Source organism: Salarias fasciatus, chromosome 17 (assembly GCF_902148845.1).
Source record: "Salarias fasciatus chromosome 17, fSalaFa1.1, whole genome shotgun sequence".
Classification (NCBI taxonomy): domain Eukaryota; kingdom Metazoa; phylum Chordata; class Actinopteri; order Blenniiformes; family Blenniidae; genus Salarias; species Salarias fasciatus.
This window is the reverse complement of record NC_043761.1, coordinates 17100129-17120864: the sequence shown is the minus strand read 5'-3', so window position 1 is coordinate 17120864 and position 20736 is coordinate 17100129. Positions and strand designations below refer to the sequence as shown.

The window sequence follows — 20736 nt, the reverse complement described above, 5'->3', positions numbered from 1 at the left end:
AATAACATGACCCTGGTGGTGAACAAGTTTAAGGAATTTATTTTTGTAAACGTGTAGCTGGCAGAAAAACTTCCTGCTTTAGGAGGTCGTAAGATAATAATAGATAAAACCCCAAATTCAGTGTTTCTCCAGGACAAGACGAAGAAGAAATAATAGAAACTGTGAATAAATGTAATAAAACATCCGCTGATTGTGAAGAAATCCACGTTTGAATAAAAAAAAAGTCATTTTCTTCATTTCCAAACCTACATTTTATCTTCCAAACAGGAAATTTCAAATAAAATATAAACGGCCAAAGTGAAACCGCTGTACAAGAATGACCACACACACCACTGTACAAACTACACACCTGTTCACACACACCACTGCACAAACTACACACCTGTTCACACACACCACTGCACAAACTACACACCTGTTCACACACACCACTTCAAAACTACACACCTGTTCACACACACCACTGCACAAACTACACACCTTTTCACACAAACCACTGCACAAACTACACACCTGTTCACACACACCACTTGGTGATGAAATGCCATGTTCTGGTTTCTTTCTTTTGTTGGACTGTTCACTTTGTTTTTTCCACATGTTTGACATGGAGCTGCTAACTCAGCAGCAGTTTTGGATCTAGCAGGGAGCGGCGCTGGTGTTTGTGGATCAGTTTGGAATCAGGACACATAAAAGTAAAAGTGGTTTCAGTTGATCTGGCAGTGCCGTCTCTGATGGGAAACTAGGTCATTGTAAAAATTTACGTTTATTTTGTCTTTATTTTTGGTTTGTTTAGGTTGAATTTAACAGCAGAGGAGATTTATATACAATATTCTGATATAATATCTGAAATATCTCTAATATTATGTAACATTAATCACAGAGTGTGCTGAAGTTGACCCTCAGAGACATTGTCCATCACTTTTATTGATCATAAAGTAACATATCACACTGTATTTCATTAGGAAACTACAGTATATAATTACAAGATCACATTTTCTTTAATCTAACCTGAATATTCACAGTTCTCTCTGCTGCTGACATGATGTTTAAAGGTTTTCTGGAAACACTCTAATTACAGTGTCAACGCGTGAGATTTATTATAGTTATTTTATGTAAATGAAGAAGCACAACAGCCCAAAACGACTGGCCTTTTTAACCTTTGACAAATACATGAATCAAGGATCAATAAACAGCCTGAAAAAACACTAAATACATCAGCTTATAATTCCACACCTCGCCGCTAGAGGCTGCTGTTGTATCACATATTGACTTCACACTCAGCCAGACCTGCACGACAGAAAGAAAGAGTTGTTCTTTTAAAAGATCCTGTCTTTAAAAACTATAAATACTTTTACAGTTTTGACAATATGAGCCTGGGATCATTACCTACAGCTGAAAGGATGAGATAGGAACAGATTTAAAGAGTAAAAGTGGAACAAAACCCCAGAAATATGGATTTTAATTCAATACAGGTGACTTTACTCTGATCAGTAGAGAGTTTAGAATCTTTATCCAAGGTAGTAACTTTTAATAATACTTAAGTAAAATGTGAGAATGATAAAAACAAACAAATAAAACACAGTGAGGCTGATGTCAAATTACAACCACATCACTGAAAAGGATCCATTCTTGATTCATTCAGTGTTTTCTTTTTGTGCTTTGAAAACAGACAGATATCGACATGAATACACAAATCATGATACACACACACACACACACACACACACACACACACACACACACACACACACACACACACACACACACACGAAAATACAAAGACACTCAGTGTTCTACCCAGACGTAGTAAATGTTCTGCTGAGTTTTCTGTGTATTAAATCAGAAAAATGCAGCTTAAAGGGAGAAGAGCTCCGTCTTCATTTCAGCCTCAGTTCTATCTGGAATCTGAAACTGGAACCACATCCTAAAGTCTGACGCCACAGAGCTCCAGAGAGTTCAGCCCTCCTGACCTGCTTCTAATTCACACACATTTTATGATGTTTTCAACTTTACCACAGTGAAGGTGACGACACATCGACCCGTGACCGAAGGCAAAGACTCACAGGGAGATTCCCACGTGTCTGAACCTGCCTTCATTTCTCAAATCTGAATATTTAATGAATATTTAAACTGGTAAGGTAAGAATTGATCACGTCACAAATTTCCTCAGTAAATATATTTCTAAAGGTGCTACAGATGTGAGGTTTTCACCAGATGTTGGTATCGACCCATGAAATCCACACAGAAAGAAACCAAATTTCCATGAATTAAATAATGTGTAGTAAAGTGAAATGATGCTGGAGAAAACCAAGAAGAAGAGAGAGTGTGAATCAACGTTCAGAATTTTTCTCTTGAACATTTTTGTCTCCCCGCAAAGGTCAGCGACCCCTGAAAACTGGTCCAACCCACCTGCTGAGAAACGCCGTCTTAAAAATCTTTTAACATTAAAAGAGCTCAGGTGTCAGAGGATTGAACTGGTTCAGGAAGAGCAAGAAAGCAGTCCTCCTGTTTAATGGCTTTTACTTTGAAAGTCAGTAAAATGTGTTTTAAATAAACAAACATTGACCAAATAATTAAATACTTTGACACACATTTGATGACAAACTAACTCTGACCTCCCTGTGGTCTGTTTGTTACTCAAAGATCTGAATAAAACTGACAGATCTATTTTCAAATGTAATCACCACATTCACTTGTTTAGTGGTTTTTAATTCAATCTTTGTTTAATAATTAAATATCAAGCATACATCAATAGCTACAAATATATTAACATAAAGAAAGATGATGGTTTTAAATTTTTGTAGCAGCAGATATTGATTTAAAATATGGATTCATTTGTTCATCAAGACAGAAAATAAAGATTTTACTTCAGCAAATGTACATTTGTGAATATAAAACCTTGCAAGAAAGATAATGAGATTAATTACAAGGTTTTCTTTCCCAACTGAAGTGCAACAAAACCAAATTAAGTCCATTTAGCAAAGTGAGCTTGAAGTTACTGAGGATATTATTACCTGAGATGCTTCCAGGTGTTTCCAGATCAGACGGAGGAGCTTCCTGTCGTAGCCCCGCCCCCGGCGGGAGGCGCGTCCTGATGTAGCCCCGCCCCGCCCAGAGGGCGTGTCTTGAATTAGCCCCGCCCCCGCCGCTCGGAGGCGGGTCCAGTCGGAGCTCCGCTCCTCGTCGGGATCCCGCTCCTCCGCTCGCTCCTCCGTTAAACGCTCCTCCGCCGTGAAACAACTTCACGGAGCTCACCGGGAGTCGGAACCCGAGCGGCGGAGGATTTCTTCGGCGTTTCCGTGTGCTTTCCCGCCCGCTGGCGCCGCTCCGGGATGCGCCGCTCGGAGCTGTAGGAGGCCGACGCGCTGCGCGCCGCAGCCGGGATGAGCGGCAGCTCCGCGGGGTCCGCCGCGGCCCCCTGCCGCTTCGCGCACTACTTCGTTATTTGTGGAATAGACACAGAGACCGGGCTGGAGCCGGACCAGCTGGCAGGTACGTGCTGGGTTTTATTTCAGAGTTTAAAGTTTTTAGTCTGAGAACTGATCGATTGAAGTGATTTGTGGAGCCAGTCTGAACCCAAACACGGAGAAGTGATGATTAAAGCCCGTGAACTCAACATGAGGTTCGCGGTTCATACTGAGGAGTGACGAGGAGCCGCTGAGCCGCTGCTCAGCGGATTCAATCACTTCACTTTCCTGTCTTGAAGTTCACAATGAAACTTCTCTGATTTGAATGTTACTGAAGCAAAACCAGCTCTGGTTACTGAACCAGAACCAGAACCAGCTCTGGTTACTGAACTAGAACCAGAACCAGCTCTGGGTACTGAACCAGAACCAGCTCTGGTTACTGAACCAGAACCAGAACCAGCTCTGGGTACTGAACCAGAACCAGCTCTGGTTACTGAACCAGAACCAGAACCAGCTCTGGTTACTGAACCAGAACCAGAACCAGAACCAGCTCTGGTTACTGAACCAGAACCAGAACCAGCTCTGGTTACTGAACCAGAACCAGAACCAGCTCTGGTTACTGAACCAGAACCAGAACCAGCTCTGGTTACTGAGGCTCTGAGGACAAACTAGACAAAGAAGCGGTTCCAGGAGGCTGCTACAGGTGTGGATGGGGCTTTGTTATGGGATCAGTGAATCCTAAATATATTCATGTATTCACCGTCCAGTGTGTGTGTGTGTGTGTGTGTGTGTGTGTGTGTGTGTGTGTGTGTGTGTGTGTGTGTGTGTGTGTGTTGCAGTGATATTGCATCACAGCCAAACTGTTCAGATCTCTGGGCTTAAAGCTGTTAATTTGAATTTCTGTGTGTTTGTGACTGTTTGGCCCAAATGATTCTCCCCGTGCGCTGAAAGATGTTTATTACTGATCAGCCGGTTCGGTCTGGAGCGTCCACATGGCGCCGTGACCCCGGGGCTCTGAGGTGACTGCTGGGCGTCCAGATGATTTCTGTCTGATCCGTTTACACCAACGTGTTGATCCTTTGACGAGTTGAAGCCCAGTGACGGCCCCTGACCTTATGGATCCCCTTGCTGTGAATGGGTTTGTTTATTGAAGGAAGCTGAGAATATTCACATCACAGAATGTGTTAAGAAGCCTTTTTTTAACACGGTATAACCAGGTTCTGGTTCTGTGCTGGATAAAAAAAATCTGATTTTTTCCCATTAACAAGGCGCCAAGTAAAAAACACATTATTTCATCTAAAGTACTTTCTTCTTCCTCCGTGGTTAAAGTTGCCTTCCTGATACATTGTGAAGCTGCATTCGGTTGATTGGTTGATGAATGAAGTCCGTAGTCTCTGGTGGGCTACTATTGGATGAAAGTGTTAAACACCTCAAATCTTGGCAGTAATCTGTAGGATTACCAGTGTTTTAGAGTAAAAGGAATCTGTGTTTGTGGTTTTTTTCCTCAGCTCCGTGGAGTTTGGACCGTCAGACTCTGGAGAGTAAAGCCGGTGAGCAGGCTGAATGAGGTCCAGAGCGCTGAGCTCGGCCTGTGTTCGCCGCCGCTCCGCCGCACCTCATTAGAGGTCATTTACAATTCTGATCAGGCCGGTTGCCTTCCCTGCTCCCCTGCGACACTAACGCCGCCAAGATTGATGTCAACACGTTGCCGCCGCTGCGCCCCATAAACCTCCTTTAATACATCGATTTATTATTATGTGGCGCGGGGAGCGTGGCGGCGCCGCACCCCCCTCCTGACCCACATCAGGGGTGGCTGCGTGCTTGTAGCGGCGATTCCCTCCTTCCTGCTCTTTGTGTGGCACCGCGGCTCGGTTCCTTCAGCCATTGTTCAGGCAGAGGGCCTGACTTCCTGCTGACCGGCCTCGGGCTCCTCCGATGGCGTCGTCCACCCCCCCCCCCCCCCCCCCCCCCCCCCCCCCCCCCCAGCCCCCACGCCGCCGAGCAGCGTCCTGACCCGTTATGGATCCCGGGCTCTCCCGTCCACGCCGGAATGCTAATTAGCCGGATTAATTCGTCCAGTCAATAGACACTTTGTCAGCCCGGCCCTCCAGCCTCCGAATGCCAGGGTATAAATACCCCCCGCCGGGCGGCCAGCCCGAAATAGAGCCTGCATTCTGACACCAGATGCATTTTGGGTCAGCGGCGAGGTGACGGCGGGGAGGAACGCGGTCCGGACAGGATGGAGACGTCGGATCAGAGCTGCTGCTGGACCATCCAGGAACGTCCGTCCCGCTCTGGACAGACGTCCCGCTCTGGACGGACGTCCCGCTCTGGACGGACGTCCCGCTCTGGACGGACGTCCCGCTCTGGACGGACGTCCCGCTCTGGACGGACGTCCCGCTCTGGACGGACGTCCCGCTCTGGACAGACGTCCCGCTCAGAACCTTCAGGTTCAGTTTTCCAGTAGATTCCGGACTGATCCGGTCCTGGTTAGCCGGTTCAGGCGTGTCGCTCAGTCGACCCTCCACTGGATGCAGTTCTGTAGAAGATGAGGACAGATGTGAGTGGGCTCGTCCAGATGTTGTCCACCTCACCCTGTTCGAGCAGGTATTTACATTTCTCACTCCTGAGGTGAACACATGAACTCACACAGGTGTTTCGTTTCTCAGATGTTCTGCTCTCCAGGGAGCTCGAAGACCGACACCGACGCCTCGCTTCATCTTGGTTCTCACTTTCATGTTCTGGCCTCCGCCCGTCTCCACCTGTCTCCGCCCGTCTCCACCCGTCTCCACCCGCCTCGTCGCTCTGCTCTTCAGACCGACACGCCGTCCCTCTCGGTGTTGAGACCTCAGCATTCCGTGTTTTCTCGGCTCTGGATTTCCCCCGGATCGCTCTGAGATGCTCTGGACTATTTTCTTCTCATTACTCAAACTCTCTGTTGTCAGGAGGCGTTTGAGTGTCATTAGCCCCTGGCGTCATTAGCATATGTTAGCGGCGGCGTTGGTGTGGACTGACTGTCAATCTGCTGCGTGTGTGTGTGTGTGTGTGTGTGGACAGATGGTCCGGGCCAAAGGGACGATTGAGCCGCTCAGAATCCTATTGTACGGCAGCTCAGCCTGAGGACGCTGAGCCAGCCGGGTCCCCGGTCCCCAGATCCACATCAGAAACAGGTCTGGGAGGGTCTCCAGGAGGGGGGGCAGTGAGCCTCAGAAGAAACTCTTTCCCCAAACCGGTTTATCAGTCAGTGTGTCGGTAGAACGTTTCCTGACGCTGAGCCCAGGTTGGATTTCCAGTCTCCCGTCTCGTCCTCTGTTCTCCTGGACTCGTCTCTCTCGTCTTCTCTCCTCTGACCTCCGTGGTTTCTTCCTCTTGTCCCCCGCTCGCCGCCTCGTGCCCCGTCGGCCCGGTCGGCCCGTTAAGCCTGTTAGAGTAATCCGGTGCGACAGTTCCTCCAGGCGACGGCGAGGCCTCGCCACTGACGCCGCACGCCAGCTAAGATCCTGGTCTCTGCACCGGGCGTCCTGAGCTGGGTTTAACCAGCTGCGTAGCCGGCTGGCCGCTCGGCGATACGGGAGAAGGCCGTGGCCTCCGGGGGGCGCCGCAGAGCTCAGACTGCGTCAGGTGAAGTCTTGCCCCTCTGGGTGGCGGACCAGAACAGTCGCCCGGCTGCAGTCGTCTTGACAGCGTATTGCTGGTGACGGCTGCCTGTCAGGGACCCGCTTCCCGGCCCGGGCTGCCGGTCCGGTTCAGGGTTCAGGGTTCAGGGTTCAGGTCTCAGGGTTCAGGGCTCGGTGCTCAGGTCTCAGGTCTCAGGGTTCAGGGTTCAGGGTTCAGGTCTCAGGGTTCAGGGCTCGGTGGAGAGGTGATGATGGATGGACCGCCTCTGGGAATCTGGACGACTCGGTGACCCTGGGAGGACGGCGGCGAGCCGCGGCGGACCGGTCACAGAGGCGTTTTGCAGGAGGCGGCGAGCAGCCGCTTCACAGCCCCTCCCTCTGGGCGACCCCTGACCCCCGGCTCCATATGCTGTCCCTGTACGGGAGAGCGAGGAGACAAAGGGCCTGGCGGAGCGCTGGGGGTTGGTGTTTTGGCTGCATCACTTGTCGCCACAGAAAGTCAAGCCTCACAGTTGTTCCTCTCTGAGAGCCAGTCGTGTTGAGAAGACGCCGTAACGTCACTTCTTCCCTCGTTTTTAACCGCTGGGTTTCATCAGCAGGAAGTTCCTGCAGGTAGTGGTGAGCCTCTGACAGTCGGGACCGTCGTTCCCCTCCAGCTGTTCTCTCAGAATGTCACGTCTCGCTCAGCACGCTGTTTGAAATGTCGCCGACGTTTCCCTCCGGCTCCCGTCGCTCCCGGTTCCCTCGCCGGATCAGAGGAACTCGGTCCGTTCCCTCTGGACGGTTCTGCTGTGGCCCCCCCCCCCAGTCCTCCGTCGGCTCACAGCTCTGTGTGGGTTCACTGGATGGTGTGTGTGCCGGTGTGGTGTGTGTTCGTGTTGTGTTCAGGACCCGTCCCAGGACGGTCTGCTCAGATGAACAGAAACACACTGATCCAGACGGTCATCAGCTGATGAGCGGTCGTTCAGTGAACCCGTCCAGACACAGCGCTGTGTGTGTGTGTGTGTGTGTGTGTGTAGTGGATGTGTGTCACTCTGGATCTGGATTATGGCTGCAGTGTGAACACGCTGCTGGGCTCTGAGTGACCGTGGCCTCGTTTCCATCGACGGCTGATTCTGATGTCTTTAATACAATACAGCTGAACGTATGAGGAGTCAATCCTCCCCCTCCTCCTCTTCCTCCTCCTCCTCCTCCTCCTCCTCCTCCTCCTCCTCCTCCTCTTCCTCCTCCTCCTCCTCCTCCTCCTCCAGTCCCCGTCACACGCCGTGTTATGTCAGGCTGGCCATAAATCTCCTTATGTAACGGTGATGGACCGAGCAGCGATAACTTGGCCCCTCATGCCAGATTAGAGCTGCAGCGGCTGCAGAGCAGAAAACACACTCTGTTCCACGTTTCTCTATTTCCAGGGTCATGATGAACAGCAGTGTGTGGATCGGGATCAATACTGTGTAGCACTGCAGGATAACTGGACACAAGTAAAAAACAAAAATCAGGCTGATTGCAGGAAACAGTGTTATTATTATCCAATTAATTTCTAGCTAAAGTAAATTTAAATAACTATGAGCTGGAAAAAGGAAATAAGACAATAAGAGCGGTTACTTGTCTGAAAGGCGGGATGTGTGGGAAAATAAGAGCGGCTGATGTTTTTATGAATGAAGGAAACCAGAGTGTGAAACAGCTGTTCTTCCCATCTGGACGCTTCAGTATCAGATCTGATTGAATCATAAAAATACGTCTTTAAGTCACATGAGCGCACTTCCAGACGCTGCAGGGGATCGGACCGGATTGGCTTCCTGTTCTGAGGCAGATGATCTGGTCGCCTGACGGAGCAGATCCCCTGTGGAGGATCCTTCCACCTGCTGTGTGCATTTCTGAGAGGAATCCAGTGTTCATCAGTAAAGCCTCTGCTGAGCTGGTCACAGCAGTGTGTGTGTGTGTGTGTGTGTGTGTGTGTGTGTGTGTGTGTGTGTGTGTGTTTACAAGCCGTCTAATTGGACTTTGATTTCTGGTTGAGCTCCAACTCATCCCTGACCTCCGTCCTGTGAGATAAGGCTGATTGATCCGTCGGATTCTCGGGTTCTCTGCTTCAGAACCTTGAAAATGCGCCGTGACGCCATAAAACGCTGCTGCGGTCCTGAAATGAGTCACATCCCAACACACTTTCTAATCCTAATCCCACCATGCGAGTCTGCAGATGTTTGCATGTAATTAAAACAAACGGCCACATATGGCGTCCATGAGCCTCGGTAGCATCATTAGCATCATTAGCATGGCGGGGTGGTTATGTCACCCCCGGCGGTTTGTTTACCCTCGAGCTCGCCGTCCCTCCGCCGCTGTCCCGGCGGTTAAACCTGTGGCACGTCCAGTCCCGACGCGGCGTAGCGTTATGCAACCGGGACGTCAGCGGAGGCACGGAGGCGGATTAGAGCGGCCGGGACGGTTAGACTGGCGAGGAAGGACGAGGGACACGCTCACCCATGATCTCCGATGATCGGCCCGCCGGCTGGGAGCAAAGGAAAATGCTCTATAATCTGATGTCAGAGGAGGAAGATGCTCTATAATCTGATGTTAGGAGGAAGATGCTCTGTAACCTGGTGTTAGAGGAGGAAGATGCTCTATAATCTTATGTTAGAGGAGGAAGATGCTCTATAATCTGATGTTAAAGGAAGAAGATGCTCTATAATCTGATGTTAAACGAAGAAGATGCTCTATAATCTGGTGTTAGAGGAAGAAGATGCTCTATAATCTGGTGTTAGAGGAAGAAGATGCTCTATAATCTGATGTTAGTGGAGGAAGATGCTCTATAATCTGGTGTTAAAGGAGGAAGATGCTCTATAATCTGATGTTAAAAGAAGATGCTCTATAATCTGGTGTTAAAGGAGGAAGATGCTCTATAATCTGATGTCAGAGGAGGAAGATGCTCTATAATCTTATGTTAGTGGAGGAAGATGCTCTATAATCTGGTGTTAAAGGAAGAAGATGCTCTATAATCTGGTGTTAAAGGAAGAAGATGCTCTATAATCTGGTGTTAAAGGAAGAAGATGCTCTATAATCTGATGTCAGAGGAAGAAGATGCTCTATAATCTGGATGTTATGGAGGAAGATGCTCTATAATCTGATGTCAGAGGAGGAAGATGCTCTATAATCTGATGTCAGAGGAGGAAGATGCTCTATAATCTGGGTGTAGACCACTGAAACGTGTTCTCAGGACCTTCTGCCTCAGCTGATGTGTGCAGCAGTGGAATGTGCTGGAAGCCCAGTGTTGGCTCAGTGGTTAAACGTCAGGAAGTTGTCGGTTCGATTCTGTGGGTCAGGCAGGGAGCATGTTGGAGGAACCTTCCAGTGACGTTTCGTGGTAACGTTTCGAAACACTTTTCTTAAAACGGTTCTAAACAACCAAATTCCAAGATGTGACTCAGAGCGGCGTCAGTCCCTGAAGTACCTCCGTCCTGCTCAGCTCCCAGCGGCTCGGTGCTGCAGTGGATCGCCCTGCTCAGCCACCGCAGGAGGACCCGGGTTCAGAGCCCGTTCTCCTCTGAGACGTCACTTCAGACACTTGAAGCTTTGTAGTTTTTACGCTCAGTGTAGTGTCCCGTCTCCACAGCTGCCCCCCCCCCCCCCTCCCCCCCCCCCCCCACACACACACACACACACACACACACACACACACACACACACACACACACACACACACACACTCACACACACTGCTGCCAGGAGCTGGGTGTTGGGCGCAGGAAGTGTCGTGTGTGGCTTGCTGGAGGTTTTGAGTGTGTGCCCGGCTGCAGCAGGTGCTGCTGGGTGGAGGAATGTGTGTCAGTGAGAGCAGAGAGCTGGACATGTGTGTGTGTGTGTGTGTGTGTGTGTGTGTGTGTGTGTGTGTGTGTGTGTGTGTGTCTCACCTGAACCTTTATATACCAACAAATGAAGCGGCGGCAGCAGCAGCCTGCTGCTGGTAATTATTCTGTCCTCTGGGCTCCTGCCTGCTCTTCAAACCTGTCTGTCTGTGCATATCCTGAATATATAGAGTCTCTCTCTCACACACACACACACACACACACACACACACACCCCTCCCCCTCCACAAGGAGACGGTTGTGTGGGGAAGCACCAGTGCATTGTGGGCACAAAGAGAGCAGGCTGCACTGAATCCCTACAGGACACACACACACACACACACACACACACACACACACACACACACACACACACACACACACACACACACACACACACACACACACACACACAAAGTGTGCAGTGTGGCTGGAGCCCTGCCTGGGGACACATAATGACTGTCACCACAGCGGCCTGTCTTTCTATCCTCGTGGGGACCTTCCATTGACTCCCATTCATGTCTAGCCCCTAACCCTGACCCTTACCCTAACCCTAACCCACACCACAACAAAGCCTAACCCTAAAGAAATGTTTTTGCACTTTTACTTTTTTCAGTAACAACAACATGGTCAAGAAAACACTGTTTCTCCTACTTAGGACCGGAAAAAGGTCCCCACAAGGCACGTCGTTCCACGTTTTGCTATCCTTGTGGGGACATTTGGTCCCCACAAGGATGGAAAAACGTGTACACACACACACACACACACACACACACACACACACACACACGTTTGTACAGCTATATGTTGTGAGGACATTCATTGACATAATGCATTTCCAGCCCCTTACCTTAACCCTAACCATCAAAACTGAATGCCTAACCCTAACCCAGACCCTAAACCTGACCTAAACCTAATTGTAACCCTAAACCAAAAATGAAGTCTTAACCCTCAAAAAGGCCAAAAAAGGTCTGTCAAATAGTGAGGACCGGCAAAAATGTCCTCACTTTCCAACAATTGTCCTCACTTGTAAGGTTAAAAACCCAATGTCCTCACAAAAGGTCCTCACAACATATAGCTGTACAAGTACACACACACACACACACACACACACACACACACACACACACACACACACACACACACACACACACACACACACACACACACACACACACACACAGGCCTTTGAAGCAACACAACAAAGCCTGTCAGTCACGCTTCTTCTTGACTGTGTCGTGGACACACTGCCTGCACACACACACACACACACACACACACACACACACACACACACCCCCTCTCAGAGAGCAGTGTGTGTGCTGCCGGCCTGCTTGGCGGGGCAACAGGCTCCGTGGACGTTACGCAACGGCGTGTGGTGCCAGCGTGCGACGGTGCTTCCAGTGTCTTGTGTGTGTTTGTGTGTTTGTGTGTGTGCGCACGGCGCTTCTCACCAGATGTGTCTGCAGGATCATATTGATCAGTGTGATTCTCGTTGTCTTTTCAACTCCGGGTTCAACCACGTGCATGAACTCCGTGCGTCAGCGTTTTGCAGAGCAGAGGGAGCGTCTCTGCCGACGCCGTGGCGCCGGTTCTGCTCCTCGTCTGAAGGGAAATCAGTGAGACGGCGCTCAGAACCGCCCCTGGTGGAACCCGAGGTCAGCCTCCATCCGTCTCCTGTTCGCTCCGCCGTTCCACATTTTCAGGCGTTTATCTGCTTCATCCGTCAGGAGCTGAGCATAGAGGCAGGTACTGATAGAAGTAATCAGATTGCAGTCTGCCAGTAAAGTTACAGTCAGCAGCTGGGTCTAAACGATTAGTGAATATTGGTCTTATCACAGCTGTGTTTGTGTGTGTTGCAGTCACACAAAGAAACATCCCAATGTCCACGACGACGCAAACTTCCCATAATCCCACCAAACATTTGAGGGATTAACAAAACAGGAAGCCACGTAGAGATCTGCAGAGTCAGCTGAGCATCGTTGATCTGCTGCCATGTCCGATCACTGCTCTGAGTGTGCAGCAATGTCCGCCCCCCCCCCCCGTCTGTCTGTTAATGAAGGCAGTAGAAATGAAAACAAAACCTCTGATGACAGGAAAATTAATTAGTTAATTAGTTATTTTTTTCTTTACAGGAGTCATGGTTGGATGTATTTTAATATTCTTAGTGGGATTAACAGTCATAGAATGTTCTGACATAAATCCTTAAATCCTGTTAAAATGACGACTGTGTTCAGTAATAATTTACAGTACGGCCTCAGTTTGTCTCGGCTGATATTTTTATTTTTCCCATTTGAAATAAACTATGAGGATTATTTCAGGTATTTGATGTTTTATTTGGAATTTCTCACTTGACTTTTATGTTGATGTGAAGGCATGGTGTTTTTGATGTTTACCTTTAGTGTGTTCACCAGATGTTGGGAACATTGTACAAACTATGCAAATTACATTTTTTTCATTAAGGTTTTAGGCCTAAATTGTCTTATATTTGATCGTTTGGGCCTGTTTCAACATCAGAAATGGATTCAGAAGCTCACAAATTCATCTCAAAAACTCAATCTGAAAAAGGGAATCATGATAGAACCGTGATTTTATTTCTAAAAAGCCGTGATTGCTCTGATATTTCTGCCGCCTCTCATGTGAGGTTCTGTCCAGAACGGTGCGGAACGTCTCCTGGAGGCAGATGTTTTCCTGCGCAGTGTGTGATGAGGAGATAATCTGCAGCCTGGTGACTCTGATAATCTCCCCGGGATTAGCCGGCTGTCTGCTCACTCACTCGTTTCTTCTGCTCGCCGATTAGCCCTCAGATTTACAGCGCGACGCGAAATATTCCTCCAGCATGAACAAGATTTCCATCAGTTTTGAACAAAGAGATGAGTGTGACGTTCTGAGGCTGGTCTCTGTTCTGTGGAGGACGGAGAAGCTCAGAGGCTTTTCCCACGGAATAATCCCTCCCACGTCATTGATCAGCTGATCAGCTGCTGGACTGCTCTGGAGACGAAAGGCTTCTCTGTGATGAAAATCGACAGCTTTATCTTCATGTTTATCTTTTTTATGTAGTTTTGTCCTTAAATACGTTGATTGACGGATATTTTTGAAGATCAATAAGTGTGTTGAATTGGTCACTAATGTTAAACCCCATGCTACTGATGGACTCACAGTTTCACCAAAATGCACGTAAACATGTTGCATCTCTGCAGCAGCACCTTGATGTAACATCTCACCGTTTGCAGACGATGCTCTGCTTTTTCTACAAATTCATTTTGATTTAATTGTAAATGTTACATTTCAATTTTCTCATTCGGTTTGGACCAGAAGCCTCAGATGTCAGCGCTAAAGGTGCTGAAGGTGCTGCTTCAGAACTCTAACTTCTGCTGTCATATCAATGCTGTGCCGTGTTCATGCTCTACTCATCCTCATTCATGCGTTCATTCATTTGCTTCTCTGTGCATCTGGTTTGACGTTGTGCTGTTTTCTTTGTTGTGTGTTTTGTTTTGTTTTTTTTCCCTCCATGCTCCGTGTCTGTCTGCATGCGGCTCGTCCATCCGTCCATCCGTCCGTCCGTCCGTCTGTAGCTTTGTACGAGTGGCTAGAAGCAGACCGCCAAGGCAGGGACCCCGATGCTGCAGCCACAGGTAAAGACACCGTCCTCCACCCGTCACCTGGAGCCCTGAAGACCTGGAGCCCTGCTGGTCTTCATGGCTCCAGGTCTGACGAGCCACACTGTCAACCGTGACTTCAGGAAAAAAACGGGTTTAAAGAAATAAACATTTTAAAGGACTTCCTTCATTTAAAGGTTATTCTGTTCAGAGTTTTACACTCTCTCTCTCTCTCTCTCTCTCTCTCTCTCTCTCTCTCTCTCTCTCTCTCTCTCTCTCTCTCTCTCTCCCCCTCTCCTCCAGCCTGATGCTGCCTCCCCTCAGATTCCTCTCTTTCTTTTCATCCTCTGAGCCTCTCATTTCCTCTCCTCCCAGTATGTGGGTCGTCGTCCTCCTCGGCTCGTTAGCTCCTCGTCAGCCGTCCTTCAGGTCGTCGTCGACCTATTTCCACTCCATAACAAACCTCCTCCGTGCTTCCCTCCTGCCCTCCAGCCTCTGCTGACAGTGTGTGTCGGCTCTTAGTTACTGATTAGATTGTCTCTGATCGGTCTCCTCCTCAGATCCTCCAGAAGAACAAATGTTTTAGTTGATCCTCCTCCAACCCCCCTCCACCTCCCCCCCTCCTCCACCCCCCTTTCCCTCCTCCACCTCCTCCACCCCCTCCCCGGCTCGGAGTCTTCAGATTGGCTCCCTGGGAGGAAATGAAGGATGTGATTTGTTTCCCTCAGAGAGCCGTTAAAGCCCCTCAGAGCCGACCTGGGAGTCGGACCACCGGCGGCCCAGAGGCTCATGGGAAATGTTTCTCTTGTCAGATTATGTCCCAGCTGGAGTGAATCCCTCTGTACCTGCAGCCTGTCCTTTCACTTTCACTCTGAAATGTCTTTTTTTTCCCAGGTGCTCATGAGCATCGGATTTTAGACCTGAAACTCCGACACTGTCTGTTGCTTACATCCAGAGTGTGTTTAGATTTCTGTTTGTTGTTTTATTTTGAAAAACGATACGGTCTGGATATTCGGCGCCGTGGAGAACGGCACCGGTGACCTTTGAATAGAGTTCAGAGGGGAAGAATCCGTTGAGACGAGCCGAGCTTCAGGAGGTTTGAAATCAGAGGTGTTGCAGCGTTTTGGCTTTTCCAGGTCAGAAACTAAAAATAACAGACAAGATCTAAACTATCTTTAAATATTCAAATCAGCCTTTGATTGTTTATTGAAGAGATTTGATCAGGGTTCATTTTATGTGGGGTTTGTTTTAAAATTCTGTTTATTCATTAGATTTTTAAAGACAAATTCTATTTGAAGAGAAGTGAATCTTCCTCAGGGAGTAAAGGAAGTTTAGTTTGATAGATATTGAACAGAAGAGGAGGAAATCCTGTTGGTTTTGTCTCGTTTGAGCCCATGGTGCAGTGGTGCAGTGGTTCGCTCTACCGTCTCCCAGCAGGCCGACTTCCTCTCAGTGGAGTTTGCATGTTCTCCCCTCAGCAGCGTGGGTTGAAGTGTCCCTCTGCCTCCTGCAGGTGAGAACTTCCAGCAGAGCCCCCTGAAGAGAACCTTCAAGTCCAAAGTGCTGGCTCGATACCCGGAGAACGTGGAGTGGAACCCGTTCGACCAGGATGCCGTCAACATGGTGGGTGTGTGTGTGAGAGGCGACCTTTGACCTGTGTGACCTCTGCGGCTGTCTGTCGGCGGCACCCTCACCTTATTTTTCCACCGTCGTCTGAATAATTGATTGAGCTTCTCGCCTTACGGCGGCGTGGAAACTGGGCTGTGGCGCAGTGGCGTGGTAACCCGAAGCCGAACCCGGCACGCCGCGCTCTCACCGCTCAGACACACTCTGGAAACCTGAACACCTCCGTTAGCTGCTTTATTAGCGTCAGTGAGTCCCTCAAGCGGACCGTGGAGATTGGGAATCAAACCAGTGACCTTCTGATCAAGCAGTTAGGATTTTTTAGGTGTTAACTTTTACATAGTTTTCCAGTAATCATGTGTAAACACTGTAAACTACAAATTATCGAGTACTCTTTGGGAAAGTTATTGTGTTATTGACTTCATTATTGACCGACGTTGTGAGTAATAACATTAGGTTATTATTGTTCTGCTCCAGCTCTCCTCGTCAGGCAGACAGCTGTCAGCTTCTCTCAGGCTCACATCCGCTCCCGGCCTTTTGTTCCGTCTGGTTTCATCCCGTTCCGTCTGGTTTCAGCTCAGCTCGGCGTCTTCACAGCGAAACGAAACAACTCGGGACGGACGTGGACGAGTCGTGAACTGTCGGCTCTGATCAGCGCACACACGGGTCCTGCATCATCCAATCAGGCGGCTGCGTGTGTCTCTGTGTGTGCATGTGTAGACGTAGAAGCGTCGGATCAGGACAGTTGCTGCTAAACTTAATAAACATAAAAACCAGATGATGCTACAAACAACGTGTCTGCCTGTAGGAAAAAACAGACCCATGCGACTGTAGGAGCTCTGAGAGCTGAGGCTCATCAAGGTTCTCCTTCAGCCAGAGAACAGCCGATCCACTGAGAACCGTCGTATGTCAGATATATTACTGACTGGAGTCACCTCCATGTTTAACAGGGTGATTCTGACTGTTGTCTCTCCGATGTCTGACTGTTGTCTCTCCGATGTCTGACTGTTGTCTCTCCGATGTCTGACTGTTGTCTCTCCGATGTCTGACTGTTGTGTCTCTCCGATGTCTGACTGTTGTCTCTCCGATGTCTGACTGTTCTGTCTCTCCGATGTCTGACTGTTGTCCCTCCGATGTCTGACTGTTGTCCCTCCGATGTCTGACTGTTGTCCCTCCGATGTCTGACTGTTGTGTCTCTCCGATGTCTGACTGTTGTGTCTCTCCGATGTCTGACTGTTGTCCCTCCGATGTCTGACTGTTGTCCCTCCGATGTCTGACTGTTGTCCCTCCGATGTCTGACTGTTGTCTCTCCGATGTCTGACTGTTGGGTCTCTCCGATGTCTGACTGTTGTGTCTCTCCGATGTCTGACTGTTGTGTCTCTCCGATGTCTGACTGTTGTCCCTCCAATGTCTGACTGTTGTGTCTCTCCGATGTCTGACTGTTGTCCCTCTCTGATGTCTGACTGTTGTCCCTCTCATGTCTGACTGTTGTCCCTCTCATGTCTGACTGTTGTCCCTCCGATGTCTGACTGTTGTGTCTCTCTGATGTCTGACTGTTGTGTCTCTGATGTCTGATTGTTGCCCCTCTGATTACTGACTGTTGTCCCTCTGATGTCCGACTGTTGTCCCTCTGATGTCCGACTGTTGTCCCTCTGATGTCCGACTGTTGTCCCTCTGATGTCTGACTGTTGTCTCTCCGATGTCTGACTGTTGTCTCTGATGTATGATTGTTGTCCCTCTGATTTCTGACTGTTGTCCCTCCGATGTCTGACTGTTGTCCCTCCGATGTCTGACTGTTGTCCCTCCGATGTCTGACTGTTGTGTCTCTCTGATGTCTGACTGTTGTGTCTCTGATGTCTGACTGTTGCCCCTCTGATTACTGACTGTTGTCCCTCTGATGTCCGACTGTTGTCCCTCTGATGTCTGACTGTTGTCCCTCTGATGTCTGACTGTTGTCCCTCTGATGTCTGACTGTTGTCTCTCCGATGTCTGACTGTTGTCTCTGATTTCTGACTGTTGTCCCTCTGATTTCTGACTGTTGTCCCTCTGATTTCTGACTGTTGTCCCTCTCATGTCTGACTGTTGTCCCTCCGATGTCTGACTGTTGTGTCTCTCCGATGTCTGACTGTTGTGTCTCTCCGATGTCTGACTGTTGTCCCTCCGATGTCTGACTGTTGTCCCTCCGATGTCTGACTGTTGTCTCTCCGATGTCTGACTGTTGGGTCTCTCCGATGTCTGACTGTTGTGTCTCTCCGATGTCTGACTGTTGTGTCTCTCCGATGTCTGACTGTTGTCCCTCCAATGTCTGACTGTTGTGTCTCTCCGATGTCTGACTGTTGTCCCTCTCTGATGTCTGACTGTTGTCCCTCTCATGTCTGACTGTTGTCCCTCTCATGTCTGACTGTTGTCCCTCCGATGTCTGACTGTTGTGTCTCTCTGATGTCTGACTGTTGTGTCTCTGATGTCTGATTGTTGCCCCTCTGATTACTGACTGTTGTCCCTCTGATGTCCGACTGTTGTCCCTCTGATGTCCGACTGTTGTCCCTCTGATGTCTGACTGTTGTCTCTCCGATGTCTGACTGTTGTCTCTGATGTATGATTGTTGTCCCTCTGATTTCTGACTGTTGTCCCTCCGATGTCTGACTGTTGTCCCTCCGATGTCTGACTGTTGTCCCTCCGATGTCTGACTGTTGTGTCTCTCTGATGTCTGACTGTTGTGTCTCTGATGTCTGACTGTTGCCCCTCTGATTACTGACTGTTGTCCCTCTGATGTCCGACTGTTGTCCCTCTGATGTCTGACTGTTGTCCCTCTGATGTCTGACTGTTGTCCCTCTGATGTCTGACTGTTGTCTCTCCGATGTCTGACTGTTGTCTCTGATTTCTGACTGTTGTCCCTCTCATGTCTGACTGTTGTCCCTCTCATGTCTGACTGTTGTCCCTCCGATGTCTGACTGTTGTCCCTCCGATGTCTGACTGTTGTGTCTCTCTGATGTCTGACTGTTGTGTCTCTCTGATGTCTGACTGTTGTGTCTCTGATGTCTGACTGTTGCGTCTCTGATGTCTGACTGTTGTCCCTCTGATTTCTGACTGTTGTCTCTCCGATGTCCGACTGTTGTCCCTCTGATCTCCGACTGTTGTCCCTCTGATCTCCGACTGTTGTCCCTCTGATCTCCGACTGTTGTCCCTCTGATGTCCGACTGTTGTCCCTCTGATGTCCGACTGTTGTCCCTCTGATTTCTGACTGTTGTCTCTCTGATTTCTGACTGTTGTTTCTCTGCGGTCTGACTGTTGTCCCTCTGTCTGTTGTCTCTCTGATGTCTGACTGTTGTGTCTCTGACTGTTGTTTCTCTGTGGTCTGACTGTTGTCCTTTTCCTCTCTCCGCCTGACTGTTGTCTCTCTGACCGTTGTCCCTCCCCTCTCTCTGTCTGACTGTTGTCCCCCGTCTCCCTGCAGCTGTGCATGCCTAAAGGCCTGTCCTTCAGGACGCAGGCCGAGCCCCGCCGGCCTCACTTCCACTCCTTCATCATCACCAGGGAGGACGGTTCGCGGACCTACGGCTTCGTCCACACCTTCTACGAGGAGGTGACCAGCCAGCAGATCTGCGCCGCCATGCAGACGCTCTACCAGATGCACAACGCCGAGCGCGCCCCCGCCGGCCAGCCGTCCTCGTCCTCGTCCTCCTCCTCGTCCAGCATGGACTCTCTGGCCAGCAGCCCGGACGAGGCCGAGTCCCCCGGCTCCCCGTCGTCCCGCGCGGCGGGCGGCTACGACTCGTCCCGGGACACGCTGTATGTGTCCAAAGCCCTGTGCCTGATCACGCCCATGCCCTTCATGCACGCCTGCCGCCACTTCCTGGCGCAGCTGCACAGGGCGGTGACGGCCACGGCGCCGCCGCCGCTCCCCCTGGAGAGCTACGTCCACAACGTCCTGTACGAGGTGCCGCTGCCCGCCCCGGGGCGCTCGCTCAAGTTCCACGGCGTGTACGAGCCCATCGTGTGCCAGAGGCCCGGGCCGGGCGAGCTGCCTCTGGCCGACTTCCCTCTGGCCGAGGCCTTCTGCCTGCTGGGCCTGGAGAACCTGGTCCAGGTCTTCACCTGCACCCTGCTGGAGATGCAGATCCTGCTGTACTCGCAGGGTGAGGCCCTCTGGGAACACACACTCCTGCACACGTACACAAAGTCGGGTATTTTCAAACAAGAATCTTCATTTTCACAAACATTTCATTAAAAACCTGGTTTAAAACTGCTGTGAGCATCCAGGCCTGCAGGGGGCGGTGTAGCAAGGGGAATGAGGCCAGGCTAGCCAATCACAATCCTGGAAAACTCAACACAGCTCACATGTATGATGCTAGCGCCAACGAGCTTACGCTAATATGCTATTATGCTGATCATTTATTTAATAGATACTCTTTATATGTTTTCGATTGGCCGATTGTCATCGAGGGTGTTCTGTACTGGGTCAGGTGTGTTGGTCCTGTTTCCAGTGGGTCATGAGGAAACGCTCTCAGAAGAATCTGGGAGGTTTTAGCTCTCCTCGCTAACGGAGCGGTGATCAGATCCTCCTGCTTCATCCATAATTCAGCTGCTCTGCAGACCCAGATCACCTCTCCGGTTCTCGGTCTCTCTGGAACCCCGGTTCGCTCAGATCAGTCAG

The 20736-nt window shown here is 49.7% G+C and overlaps 1 protein-coding gene across 1 annotated transcript in view; it reads left to right on the top strand.

Moving 5' to 3' along the window:
- The first annotated feature begins 3188 nt into the window (after positions 1-3188).
- dennd5b (DENN/MADD domain containing 5B) overlaps positions 3189-20736 on the top strand; it is a 34207-nt gene continuing 16659 nt past the window's right edge. The window contains 3 exon segments of the mRNA XM_030113908.1: positions 3189-3492; positions 15973-16082; positions 19537-20218. Coding sequence (XP_029969768.1) covers positions 3384-3492; positions 15973-16082; positions 19537-20218 — 901 coding nt within the window. The 5' untranslated portion in view covers positions 3189-3383.